The 14,241-nt window shown below is 40.1% G+C and overlaps 1 protein-coding gene across 1 annotated transcript in view; it reads right to left on the minus strand.

The window, feature by feature from the left end:
• The window catches only part of PEX14 (peroxisomal biogenesis factor 14), a 76,424-nt gene that overhangs the window by 10,506 nt on the left and 51,677 nt on the right, over positions 1 to 14,241 (minus strand). The window contains exons 4-5 of the mRNA XM_086625596.1: positions 7,710 to 7,832; positions 826 to 911 (exon numbers count right to left, since the gene is read on the minus strand). Coding sequence (XP_086481722.1) covers positions 826 to 911; positions 7,710 to 7,832 — 209 coding nt within the window. The remainder of the gene's footprint in view (positions 1 to 825; positions 912 to 7,709; positions 7,833 to 14,241) is intronic.

Genomic DNA, 14,241 nt, shown 5'->3' on the forward strand with positions numbered 1-14,241 from the left:
AAATAGATTTTACTAAACAAGGCACTAATTGTTAAGAACAAACAAATATGAAAACCATCAACCTCTCGTTAAATCTTCATTTCTGTTCTTTTTTCAAAAATAAAACATGACTACTACCGGACCGAAGCTCTTTACACTGCCGTGTTGACCTGAACCCTTCACGTCTTTCTATGTAGCCACAGAATATGATTGTTTACCCAAGACATTATCTAATGTCACTTACCACATTGCTGGAAAGCAAATCCAGAGTGAAAGAATACGGGCAATTGGAGAAACATTGCACAAGAAATAACAAGGGGTTGCTGTCTCTACAATACACAAGCAGACACATGCTTGCTTTACCTTATTCTAAGCACATTGGAGCAGAACTACAGGATGTAAGGCAGACTTGGAAATTAACACATTATTTTCAATGTTCTGATTGGTCAAAGATTCTTTCCTACCAGTGGTGCAGGATTACCAGTGGACAAATCATTAGACTGCGGCTATGACGGTAATGTCTGCTGGCCAATGCTGGGAGAATCCCTTTACTGAACTGTGGTCAGTTTGCCCAACTTAAAAAATTCCCAAATATATATTTAAGCAATGAAAATTACCTTGTTTCTAGCAGTTTGGGATCCACTGCTAAAAACCAGTTTCATTTGCTTGCCACTTTTTGACTCTGCATTTTCATGTTAAGTGTCTACGTTTCTCAAATATACCAATAGCAATGTCAGTAAGAACATAGATGCTTCACCAACTGGGAATCAACATGATTGCTTGGACACAAGCAGCATAACATTGCTCTTCAAGAGTACAATATAAGAGTAGGAAGGGAGATATTACCTTGTAGAGCTGGTGGAATCCAAAGGCAATTCCTGCCATTATGATAGCCAAAGCCCCATAATCTCGCCATCTGGAGCCAGGTGGACCTAAAGGCCAAAATCAAGAAATAATCATAGTCAGAACTGCAGGTGACAGTATTTTCATACACCCGTTTTATCAGAGAAAAGAGCAATGAATAATGCCAGTTCTGCTGCTTCTTAGCAGGCACAGATTTACTGAGCAGGGGGCATTAAGGTGCTGTTAGTCCCTCAGGTACAGTGTGCAGGCTTCTGGCCCTAGGACACCGAAACATCTGTCCAGATCTCTAGCCTTGACACTGGTCTTGCACAAAGTGTCAAAAGGAGACAAATCATAGCAGCAATTAAAATAAGTTCCATCAAGCTGCTTTGCCCTACTCTTTCCTTGCAGAAGGCACTCTGAACCCAGGTGTGCTTTCCCCAGATAACTGTGTGTGGTGTTGGTACCAGCTAAGGTTAACTGACTACTTGAATAACAATTGTTCTCTGCTATCGTAATTCTTGAACATGGGGACAGAGCCAGAGACCCAGAAAAGTGCAGAAAAAAAGAAAGAAAAGTGTTTTGAGAAAGAAGATAAATCTACCAGGGCAATAAATTGGTTTATGAACACTGTGTCAGCAATGAGTGACCATTTCAATAAGGAAGGATCCAGTGTCTTTCAAATCGGAATTACGAACAGGGACCAAAGCACACATAAACAGCAGAGAGAAAATACACAATTAAATATTTACAAAGAGAGGTAAAGAAGTAGATAAAAGCTTGAGATATTTAACACACAATTCTGCACAGAAGCTTAGAGACTCTACAGAGCAAAGCAAAGATATGGTGTGCTCTGCTCCTTCAAGCAGTATCAAGAGATACCTGTAGTTTTCCACCAGCTTTATCCTTTCACCTCCCTCGCAGTTCCCTTAACGAATCCTGTACTGCCCCCGGTTTTCTTTAATAATAAAGAGGATGCCGAGTGATCTTTCCTAAAGTTCAGTGGCAGGATGTAGGCAGAACTGATGAGGTGGAGGCCGGTGTGCAGTCTCCAAACAGACAGATCCAAATCTACATGTGACCTACAATGTCTCGGAAATGCATTCTGTCCTCCAAAGTTTCAATTTAGGCTTTCAAAGGGAGGCTTAACTGTCTGAAATGGCTGGAAGCATCTCTCCTTTCTGTTCTGCTCACCTACTGCTGTTTTCCCTGTTGCTGAGATCCTCTACAGGCATTTCATTGCAAGAGGTACTCCTAATCCCAGCCCTCAGGCTCAACAGACAGGCACTGGCTCTGAAATACTGGCACTCAAAGCTTCTTGCTACGTTTTAGGACATAGTTCCTCAAATTATGCACTGGCTAGAAATCTGAACAAATTAAAGCTGCTCTGTCAGAACTGGTGAATAGTGTCACCAGCAGTATTTTGGGTTGCTGCAGTTGCAGTTTTGGAGCTGAGGCACATGATCAAATTATCATAACTTTTTAACTTAACGAGTTAACACACGTCAGCTAAGCTGCAGTATCTGGCTGTGTACATGTCAGGATTTAAAATGATCCCTAGCTAATCTTGCTGCAACCCCCAGTCATCCATCCCACTTTCCCCTCCTTACTCTGCTCCCACTGTCATTTCTGGTATCTGAAGTCTCTTGGTTGTCCAGTTCTCCGACTGAAAACATCCCTCTATGACAATGCAACTCATTCCAGGCTGAGCTGCCTATTGTAAAGGGTTAATTAATCTCAGAGGCTCTGACGGTCCCACTGTGCCCTGTCCATGGCAGCCCTTGACTGGTTGTCCCCAACTACCTCCCAGCTGCGGTGACCTCCGAGTAGACCGGAGAGGCACCGGTAGGACCCTGTCCGCTCTGCCCTCTCACCCCACTCATCTCTCCCGCCGTTCTGTAATACTTGAGCTAGGAACATTTTATTGCCCCCTGGTTTTCATTATTAATGAAAAGGGACCAGAATGATCTTTCCTAAAGTTCAGAGAGTCTATAAAGACAAGAAGCTGAAATGCCATTTTACTCGTTTTAGAGATGTGTGAAATAATTCTGTCTTGTGGCAAAAGAAAAGTGAGGGGGGTGGTGAGGAAAAGTGAGGGAGGGAGGGACGTGGTAAAGGCTCTGCATTGACCACATCAACTTTACAATGTTATGAAGAATGTCACAGCTCTGCCTAAAATCCACATTCAATCTTCCTTTTTCTCGGCCATACTCTAATCTAAATCGTGGGGTGGAGAGAAGGTTAGAAGTTTCTCATATAACCTCAGTGCTCTCACTGACTTCTTTGCATATCCTCAATTCCCCCCCTTGTAGAACTGGAACAAAATTCAGAGAAAGTCAAAAAGCACTAATAGCCCAGTTACTCTTCAGTTTAGGCACTGAAATCCTCCTGAAAGACACACACTACATACTGGGGAAGTAACAAGCAATTCTACATAAGAGATCCTCAAAAGGTAAATGGAAGGGACGCAGAAACTTCCTCCAGCTCCAAGTCCATGTTTTCTGTAAGTATATTTAATTTTCACAGCAGCAACTGTAACTTGCCATTCCAGAGTAAACAATATTTTTAAGATCCCTATTCATCTCAGAATTAACTTTCCTGACATCAATTAATTAGGCCTTGTGCATCCAAGTAAGGTCAGCCTCACTAGTATCCACGTTTAAAACTGTAGAAACCGAGGCTGGAAGAGGTGATTTTCCAAGAGCGAAGAGTGAACCCACAGAAAGGACTTGGGGAGAAAAAAAAAAAAAAAAAGAGTTGGATTCTAGTTACCATTTTTAATTGTAAGAGAAAACAGTCTGTATTCTACAGCTTCCCACATAATGAAGACACAGGGGTGGGAGAAGAAGATCCAAATGGCAAGAAAAATAGTCACTGGAGATGACTTTTAAGCAGGTGTAAAATCTGCACAAAACCTCATAAATGGAGACCATAAATACCATGGGGAAGAACACAGACAATACCTGGATGATAAGTGTGCAGCTTTGCACACCTAGCTCAGAAACTCCCCTGAGTTTGCTTGTAATTATAGGGGTTAGAAAGGTAAAAAAAAAAAAAAAAAAAAACCACAACAAACCCAATTAATCATTTAAATATTTAAAGTCAGATTTTTGTCCTCACTGCTGGGTTAGAATATTTCATAACGCCAACAGCAGACAGCCCGGGTTTTTTACTGGGGGTTCATTTTAGAGCATGTTTAAACTAGTCAGATTGAGTGATGCTTCCAGCAACTAATCGCATGTCAAATAAAAGATATTTTATGTAATAAATTACTGCTACAAGTAATTCAAATGTCATTTATCAGTTTTATTATCAGTCAGGCAAAGTCTTGTTTCTCTATATTAATCAAATTCAAGCTTTTTTAAAGCTTTTTTTTTTTAAGCAGTTTTGACACCTCTTGGCAAAAGTACAAACTGGAAGGAAGGAATTACTCCTCCAGAACAGGAGAAGAAATAGAAGAGATGGTATTGAGCTAAAATACAGTGTCTAGAAACTTAACTTAATTCTGGTCTCTTCCTCCCAAAAGTTATCACTGTTTTTCTTAAACCAAACCCAAGAGGAGTTCAACATAGAAGTACTATGCTACTCTGAAGGCTTAAAAATACGCTTCTTTCTCATTAACTCTTAAAGAATAAGAAAGTTCTTACACAGGTAACAGCTATTTCCAACAAAACATTAGAACATTAAGCAATGCCTACACTGGGACTCACAAGAGTGGACATCTTACACTGGAGCTGCTGGCAAGACCACCAACGCGGCTGTTTGCTCCATTCCTGCTGAATGAACTCTTGAGATGGTTCTGAAGCCATCCTGAACTTCTGTACTCATAACCCACAGTTTTAATGTAATTTTAAAACGTGAAGCAGTAACACCATGTGGGGAAGGGGGACAGAGAGAAATTAGGTTTCTTAAGATGGTAGCTACTGCTTTTCAGCACAATACCCTCCTCAACTGTGTCTCCTTTTTGCTCTGTGGGGGGTAATTCTTTCTCTCTAGTTCTGTGATTTTGTCTAGAGGTGTTAAAACTACTCAAAAAAAAACTTAAAAAGAACCAAAAATATCAAACACAAAGTGGTTCACAGTCTTAAAGGCCTAAACTCCAGCAGATCAGATGCTGCTTCACAAGAAACTCAGATGTCTTCTTTGGGGAAGGCAAACACAGCTCATAAACTTTTTCAATAAAAGCTCTTCCAATATGAGTTGTTCCCATCAACAAGTCAACTACAGATTCAGCAGTTTACCTATCTCATTAGTCCTTTGGAAATACTTTTGAACTTCAAACCTTGAAGCATTCCAGCACTAGTGTCAGGAATACTCTGTAAGAAGATAAGCATAACAGATAGACAGAAGTAGTATCTATCTTTCTCTGTACACGACAAACCCTGACAAACCTGTGAAAGATAAATTGACTTAGTAACTGTCACAGAAACAACTGTCCTGGAGCAGATTTGGACCAATTCAGAAATATTCATTACAGGATTAGCATCCAACTGATGAAATAACCTAGAGCAAACAAGACATCTTGAAAAAGCACTGAGCCACGGCACAGTGCCATCCACCAGCTCTAGAGAAATTCACATATTCTTTTTGTAGTTCTGATACTATGGAAAGCACTTAACAGGAAGATGGATAAAGATGGATCCATCATTAACAACACCAGTATTACGCCAGTCCAGGACTGGAACGGAGCACAGATGACACCTAATCAAAACAAATGTTTTGGTCAAATGAATACTCTGTATATTTAGTTAAGCCTAAATAGAAGGTCTACAAAGAATGGCTAGAGAGGGGAGGAACAATACCTCATGAACCTATTGTTACCATTTCACCAATTTTAGGGGTTGCTAAAAAAGACTGGCCCACTGGCAAAAAAGCTTTTTGGTTCAAATTATTTAAAAAGCACCAATCAGATCATACAGCTAGAGCATCAGTTTATAATTGCAACTCCTACAAAAGCTTACTTTGGTGGTATTTTTTTTTTCACTTTTGGTTTCTGAGCATTACAGAATAACACTTTCAGATTTCTCTTTGGAGTTGTTACTAGGAACGTTTTAATGTTTAAATATTTGTTAAGATTCTTACCTAGTAAGAAGAAATTGGGAGCTGGTGCTTCGAGGAAAGCCAAAATAGTAAAAGGAAAAAAAAACAAACAGTGATAAAGCTGCAAGGGTTAGTAAAGATGACAATGTTTTCCAGTTTGAATAGAATACTTCTTTCCTACCTGACTCATGTTAGTGGAACACTATAAAATAAGGGAAGATTAACTGGGTCGTGATAAGAGTTCGCTGAATGAGCAACGGAGAGCACTAAGAGGGATCTGGCACTGTTTCTTCAGCAAGAGAGATTTTGCTTTTCTGGCATTTTCTGTGAACTACTGCAGACAGGTATGAGCCCAGGAGGCAGAATTCAGTCTCAGAGTTCACTAGCACAGCCAATACTCCAGTTCTGAGCCCAACTCCATCAGAAATGGTTTTCTTCCCAAACTGTGCCAAACCAGAGTATTTAGAAACTCAGAAAGCAAGTCTAGTATTGTCTCTAGCCATCGCAAAACTGTGTCATAAACTAATAAACACAGCCCTAAGTGGACTGTTACAGTGGTCAATATCTGACCTAGAGCTGTTTAAGAGCAGAGTCAAAATTCTATTCTTAATACTTGGCAGGTAAGTGAAGAGCTTTTCAAACTGCCAGACACACACGTGAGCTGAACAGCTTCTTTTGATGGATTTTTTAATGGTGTGTACTTCGGTTTTTATTGTTTGGAGCTTAGATACTTTTTTGCGAGGTTTGTTTTAAAATGCAAATATATATGTAAATTTTGAGTCTACACAGATTATGTTGGGACTTTAAGAATTCTTTGAGAGTGTATTTTGTACACAAAACCATACAATCACATCCACAGAGTCTACACAGAATTTCTGTTGTCACCCCTCAGATTATTCAAGATTGAAGAGAGAAAGCTTGTTAAAATTAAGGATCCTTATTAACTGTTTATTATCATTTGTAACCTGATAACACTCTTAAAACTCATTCACACTGGGGGTCCATTGTGCCAGACCCTAAACTCACGCACAGGAAGTCACAGGCTAAGTCCCGAAGACCTTATTTTCTAGCTTGCTGTTCATGCTGAAAATACATGAACTTTCACGCAACTGTTCAAGGCATTAACTGTCAGGGTTCAAGGAGTGTCTGGATGATGCTCTTAGTCACATGGTTTAGTTTTAGGTAGTCCTGCGAGGAGCGGGGAGTTGGACTCGATGATCCTCATGGGTCCCTTCCAACTCAAGATATTCCATGATTCTATAAACTGATCAGTTGCTTGACTAGTTAAGAAAATAAGTCCTCTAACTAAAATTCAAGACTTTGTCATGATGTCCAACAGTTAATTCAACAGAGTCCACTGGTGCAAAAATTAAAGATGTAACAGTGTTGCACTTCTACAGCACCTTCTATCCCAGAATCTATCAGCTCTATCATATCTTAACAATATAAATACTAGAAAACCCTACTGGTGAAGGGAAGCATGACCTGAAGTTTTAGAAGACCGAGTCCTACGTTGACTAATGCTTTTTTCAAGTCCTTACAGTGGGTCAGAGTCTAGTTTGTATTGACTATATGCCTTCAGGTCAAGAGGTGTCACAGGCTAATATGTATGATGTTTGTTTGCAGACGATGATCATTTGTCTCTCATTTTCCTTGTGTAATATAATCTCGTTACAGGCATCAACAACTATGAAATGCATTCAAAGCAACATTTGGTGTCCAACTCTGACAAAAAGTATGCCATTAGTTGAACTGAAATCCAGGATCTGGCACAGAAATCTGTGAAATTGCTGCAGAAATCACTGCAGAAAGCAACAGGACCAGATGTCTTTCAAAATGCTACTTACTATACACCACAGGGTGAGAGGGCTGAGTTGGCACCAGCGGTGTAGAAGGACCTGGGGACTGTGGCTCATCCGTGCTTGTGCCCGACTGCTGGAAAGCCAGGTCAATTTCTTCATCTGTCAGGCCTGGGGGAGCAGAGGAAATGAAATCAGTTTAGCACCTTTACCCACTTGATGCACGCATAATTAAATTCTCAAGCCCGGCAGAACCCTTTCAAGCTGCAAAGAATTTTGGCACTGACTTGAGCAGTAATGCCTCCCCAATTTTGGATTCACTGGAATGTCTCCCTCTCTCTTTCTCTGTTGCAATTTAACCTTAAGCGACAGAATATTAGCCTCAACGCTGCTTCCAAATGTGGCTCATTCAATTTCCTTAATTTATCCTTGAGTTTATTGCTGCTTTTGAAGTAGCTTTCTATTGCAATTCTCCATTCTTCCCCCGAAAAAAAGATACCATCAACTGCAAATGTGGCTCATTTTAATCTGTAATGGTGTAAAAAAAAAAAAGAGGGGAAAAAACTAACAATAATGCATGAAAACAGACAGGGAAACAAAAAACTAATTATTGGGTTAGACGACTAATTAGTCTAGATCGTTTCCGAAGACGGGAATAATTTGCTTTATTTTATGACAAATGCAGAAATAAAAAGAAAAAATCAGGACTGACTGTGATTAGTATGAATGGGACACAGAATGTAAGGAGGAAATAAAACTATAACAAAACAGATCAAAACAAGGCCAAGCCCAAACTTTCAGCTTAGCATTGCCCTGGCCTACTGCTGCATGATTAGATTGCCCTGGGGCAGCCTGGTTTTTATTTCACGCAGAGCTGTAGTAACACTGCACACATGGTACACGTTGGTGCAGTCACTCCTGCCACCAGGAAATGCCAGGGTGACCATCTGTAATTGGCCACAACATATGGAAAGGATTTGGCCAACAAGGGGGAAAAGAAAAGTAGCTAAAGGATTCACAATGACCAGCATCTGTCAAGAAGAAAGCACAGCTGGATTATTTTTTCAAACAGGAGCAAACATCCTCTAGAAAAAGAATTTAGTACTCAGATGGCAACCATGATGTGGGGCCTGGGCAGCTGTGTATTACTTGTTACGTTATTCTCCTGCACAGAAGCAGACAGAAAAGCCAGTGTCCCTGCTATGGGGAACGTGGGAAGTGATTCAGGACCTTTTACTACACATGCAGCGTGTATGCAAAAAGCATTCAGAATGGCTGGAAGTGAGAGTATAAATTTAAGGAAAGAGATTTAGAAGAGAAGAGACAGGCCACTTGATTCTTGCATAGCAGTTGTAGAGACTGAGCACGGTGAGGAAAATGGTATGAATATGACAGCAGTGGGAGAAAAATGGGGGAATACTTTCGCTCCATCATCTCCATTCGAGATCCATGAAGTACTGCCATTAGATGAAATTCCTGAACTTAATCCTTTAAAACACTTAGCTTTTTAACATGACAGGGAGATACAATACAGAAAATGGCCAGGCTTCTGGGTGTATTACCTAAATTTCGAGACATTTTTTCAGAATCTTAAACTTCACTGCATACTGGGGATCTAGACAGAACAATCTACAGCACAAACAATATTGCCAGAAACAAAGACACAAGCCTGTCTCCGAACTGTTATTTAATATCATCATAAAGCACTAACACAGTGCTTCTGGTATGGAGAAGGCTTTATAACTATTAACAGATCTTTTCCCTGTTCCTGTGAGTGTGCGAGATACTGGGAGTTCCTGTGAGAGACCATTCTACCTACTCTGCAGCGCAGATACTGGTGCACAGAGAAGTTAGGTGATTTCTGTAACATAGCAGAATGTTGTCAGTGTCAGAAACAGTATCAGAAGGGAGAAGTTCCCCATCTCTGACAAAATCACTCCTTTACTTGTATTTGATGCATGGCTCAAAGAGTAAGGAACCAAAACCACACATAACAATATGGAACAAGACTTGCAGTGAGAGTAATAAAAGGCACATGGACACAACTCAGCCTACTGTTCTAGGCACAAAAGCAATATTTATGGCGTCTAATCCATGTTAAAAAGTGAAGTCCTAATCAGAAGGAAACTCTTTTAACCAGCTCCTACTTATCCAATGAAGGAGAAAGCACAAACAGATGTCAACATTGCAGATCACTAGCAACTATGGGATTTCATAAAGATGGAAACAACATTAGCTTCTGGCTGCAAACGTGGCTCCCACTAGAATTGCACCTTTTGTTCTATTTCCATGCAAAGATAGCAAATCTGATAGTCTTTAACACTTAGAAACGTACGGAAGTTAGAAGATCCTTACTTTATTCTACAAGAAGAGCAGGAAACAATGCAATGTTTCCTAGCCATACTGCCCCTTCTATTCTTATTCTATTCAATGTTTGAGAAAAAAAACTAAAATCTTTTGCAGATAAAATGTACTTCTAGGATTATTCTGATGTTGCCAAACAGGACACTCAAGTATCACTGTTTCCATTAAAAGTCTGCTGTGCTGTGAGGAAAAAGCTGATGTGAATGATAGAACGATGGGAAACCTTTCACATTTGAGTTCCTGGTTGGAATCCTGTGCAAAGTAAAGCAATTAAAATTATTACTTCCTTGAACTATTCTGCCGCTTTGTGAAGGGGTCTTGTTCATGGTACCAGTGGCATTATACAAAAGAACATCACAACTACATCCCTTCTTAATTATCAGAGGAGAAGACTTGGAGCACCATCTCCTTGAAACATCTCCTTTTTATTCATCTGAATAAGATGTTTTTAAGGCCCTGTCATCTTGGCCTCCAAGCATCAAAGGAATAACCTCCCAGAGCTGACTCCTTAAGCATATATATGGAGTAAGTCAGCACTGCAACTAGTCACCTGTGGATTCAGAAATATACCTGTCTTCATGGTTGTCATTTCTCACACACACTAACAAAAACGTACAAGATATTCTAAGACTGTCCTTAGGCAACTATAAACCAACTCATCAAAATTCCCTTTGGACTGATTTTTTTTCCAATTCACCATCTACACACATGTACGCACACGGTATGAGTTTTCCATGCCCCAAATTATTTAGCCTCGATATATTATGTAGAAAAGTGGCCAGATCAAAATGTTACCTGTTCCGATATCTCACCTTGCTTTATTTTATCACTGTCCTTCTATCACTGCATTACATAAAAAAGTATCCATGGTCCATTCATCGTTCTAATCTAGCAGGAAGCTGGTAAACAAAAAATAATACCACTTCCCTTTGATGCAAAACCAGTGCCACGAAAATTGGAGCTTTGTGTCTAATATAACTCTCAAATAGGTATGTCAAGAAAACCACCTCAGTTTAACAGAAAAATTGCTCTAAATCCACTTTCTCAACACTTTGGAAAACTAACATTTTAGTTCTTCTGGAGTTTCAGCACGATCAAGACCATGCGGAATGCAAAAGGTTAAAAGGAACAATAAAGGAAACTGCCAATTGTAAGTGAATTATATTTGGCTTTGAAAGCTGAGCCACGGCTATATTATAAAAGGCATCTCTTTGCGTTGTTTACCATCACCCTGACTAATGCAGACCTTTTTTTTTGTTTTAAATAATCTCATGCAAATTAGACACACACTTCCTTCCAGTTGATTGCTATCTGCAAGGAATAATCTAACCGCAGAGGGTACTGAGCAAGGACTGAGCTGAGGAGGATGCAAGGAAGCTGTCTTCATAGCCCTACAGAATGCAAACCTATTCCCTTCCCCCAACCACCCATTTCATACCTCTACAGCACCACAGCCATTGCAAAGAATTAGTCATAATTTTCACAAAGCCTTAAAATTTCCTTTTCAGGCTTCAGGGTGTTGATTTGAATAATCCAGCACCCATGATTGTTTTGCACTCAAAGGTTCTTGCTCACCCTCTTTTGTGATTGTCACTGCTGCCACTCAACTTTCAGGGATCACTCAGCCTCTGTAAATTGTAGTCAAACACAGAATCAGAACAAGTCAGAGAATAAAATGGGTTGTCACAAACATCTCCTGGTGCCTGCACCTCGCATATTGTATAAAAAGCTCCTTTGCCCAAGAACTTTTAATACTTGACTGTTTATTTAGGTCCTTTTATACTACCTATTATTGTTTAATATAAGGACCTCATGTACATCAAAATACTGTTCCTCTTATGACCACTCTGAAGTAGAGGAGTACTGTTACCCATATCTTACAGATGAGGAAGAATTGAGTCCTACAGATATGAGAAGTGCTCCAAAGTCAGAACCGAACCTCTGACAGTCAGAAAATAAAACTCAGGAGGTGTGAGTCCCAATCCGATGTTTTCACTGTAAATCCATTCTTCTCTATTTTCTGGATGAAATACAGTAGCAATAATTGCAATGCAAAACCCTTGCATGAGCTTAACTAGATGAGCCACTAAGGTTTTTCTTCTCCTTCTCTGACACAGGCTCCAACAACCCTTTTTCTCATCCCTCCTTGCATTGCTCAACCCAGTAATTCATGCAAGATTTTCACAACCTGGAGGTAACATTAGTTTTAGGGAGAAAATTTCCGGTTAGAAAGAAATTAAGAATTCTGCCATAATAGGGAAAGGCGGTGGAAAGAATTAAGTTCCTTTTGTGGGTTTCCAAAGTCAGCTTTATTACCACTCTGACAGACCACCCTGGAGCAATCCTCACACCTACCCTTTTGCTGGGACAAGGCAGGGGAGGGACGTGGGGTGGGGGGTGGTATCTGTTCTTGTTTTCCTCACACTTTCTATTAAGAAGAAACCAAAATAGAACTAAACAACTTAGCTACAACGAACTACATGACTATAAGAAGTCAGTGCATGGTATCATATGACTAAAAGGAAGACCTTCTGGTAGACACCCTGAAACAACATTACACTCCTGTTCCTGGAAGCCACTGAGTCAACTCTGCTCAGAAAGAACATGGCCACATTTTAAAAGAATCATCATAAAAACCTTCTGGGATCTGATCCAGACTAATGATTCCACCTGTTCAGTCCGTTACATGCCACGTTGGGCGATTCTTTTATCAAACGTTTATCCTATATCCTACTCTGCGCTCAGCTGATCGCATTTCAAAAAGGTCAAAAAGGCACAGTCTCCTGATCCATTTTCCTTCACACATCTTGGTTCATGGGGCATTCACGAGGCCGAGCCCAAACCAACATTTTAGCAAAACCTAAGGTCTCAGAAACATCACACTGATCTTTTTTACCTTTCATTTACATTAAGATGCTGTATTTGAATATAAACATCCTGCTGCCGCACTTCCAGCTCAAACTTTGTGTAAAGGAACCCAAACATCAAAGGGAAGTTGACTGGGCTCAACTGTCAGGCTGAAAAACGCAGAAATAAAAGTAATTTGAAAAGTTACTGAAAGGGCTTTGAATTCTCACAGCTTTATTCATCTATGAGACTGTTAATTATGCAATTAGAGTCTTTAAGAAACACGATACACTTTAACCCATCAGGGTGACTAAGCAGCACTCGGAACTGATCAGGGGGCTCTAACCTCAGTTGCACAGCAACTAAAATAAGGAAGGAAAACCTGACTGCCAGTACAATGCTAAGAATTACAGTGAGCCAAGCAGGAAAGAAAAGGTTAAAATAAGAAGTATTTTGGCATAACAAATATAAATAAATAAATAACTCTGGCAGCAGTTTCTCTTCCTGGCCGAGCTTTTTGGAGTCTATAATAAAATGAAGTGTAATGGAGGAGAGGAGGGCAATGTCAGAGGGTGAGGGTTTGGGAGAGAGGTTGTTAAGTATCTCCCTCTCCTCAGCTGTGTTTACTCCATTTACAGGACCCCGGGTGATTGATGGACAGACAAAAGCAAAGCAAGCAGACAGTAACCCCTCTCTGGGAGCATCAGTAAAGGCGACGACTCCTGACATCATCTAGAGCCCCAAACCCTCCTTAGCCACTTGTAATTAAAAAGACAGAGCAAGATATGCAAACTAGAGAAAAAGTAAAAGAGGATTTTTTTTTTTATTTATTATTAACATTTTGTTGGAACAGTAGAGTGCAATAAGGACTCTCAGAGCCGTTAAAAGTCGTCGGGTGACCTGCAGACCCCTATTTCCCAGAGCCTTGTATAAAATTGAATTTTTTAAACATAAATTACACGTAATGACGACACTGTAAAAACTAACAGTAATGGAAAGCTGTGCTGTATTTCATTAGCCTGTATTATTCCGTGCCACCTGATCCAGCCGGGCCTTGTTTATGAGTTAGTGTGTTAGCAGATGCCGATGGAAGCATTTGCTTCGACCTTGCTCTTCTCATTGGGGCATGAAATTACGACGGCAGCACCTTGATATTACAGCCATAAATACAGTAAACTGCAAATTTAAGCCAACGGCTCCTATTGTCTCTGAACATAAAGCTGATCGGTATTTATTTAAAAGGAGAACGAAAAAAAATATTATATATCACCTTGTTTATGGGTCCAGTCCCCCCCCTTCCCCTAATCCGCCTTATTCACTTGGTTAAATACTAAACAAACAAACTAAATCCTCCCTATTTTCTACTGAT

This window comes from Tauraco erythrolophus, chromosome 23 (assembly GCF_009769465.1).
Source record: "Tauraco erythrolophus isolate bTauEry1 chromosome 23, bTauEry1.pri, whole genome shotgun sequence".
Taxonomy (NCBI): Eukaryota; Metazoa; Chordata; class Aves; order Musophagiformes; family Musophagidae; genus Tauraco; species Tauraco erythrolophus.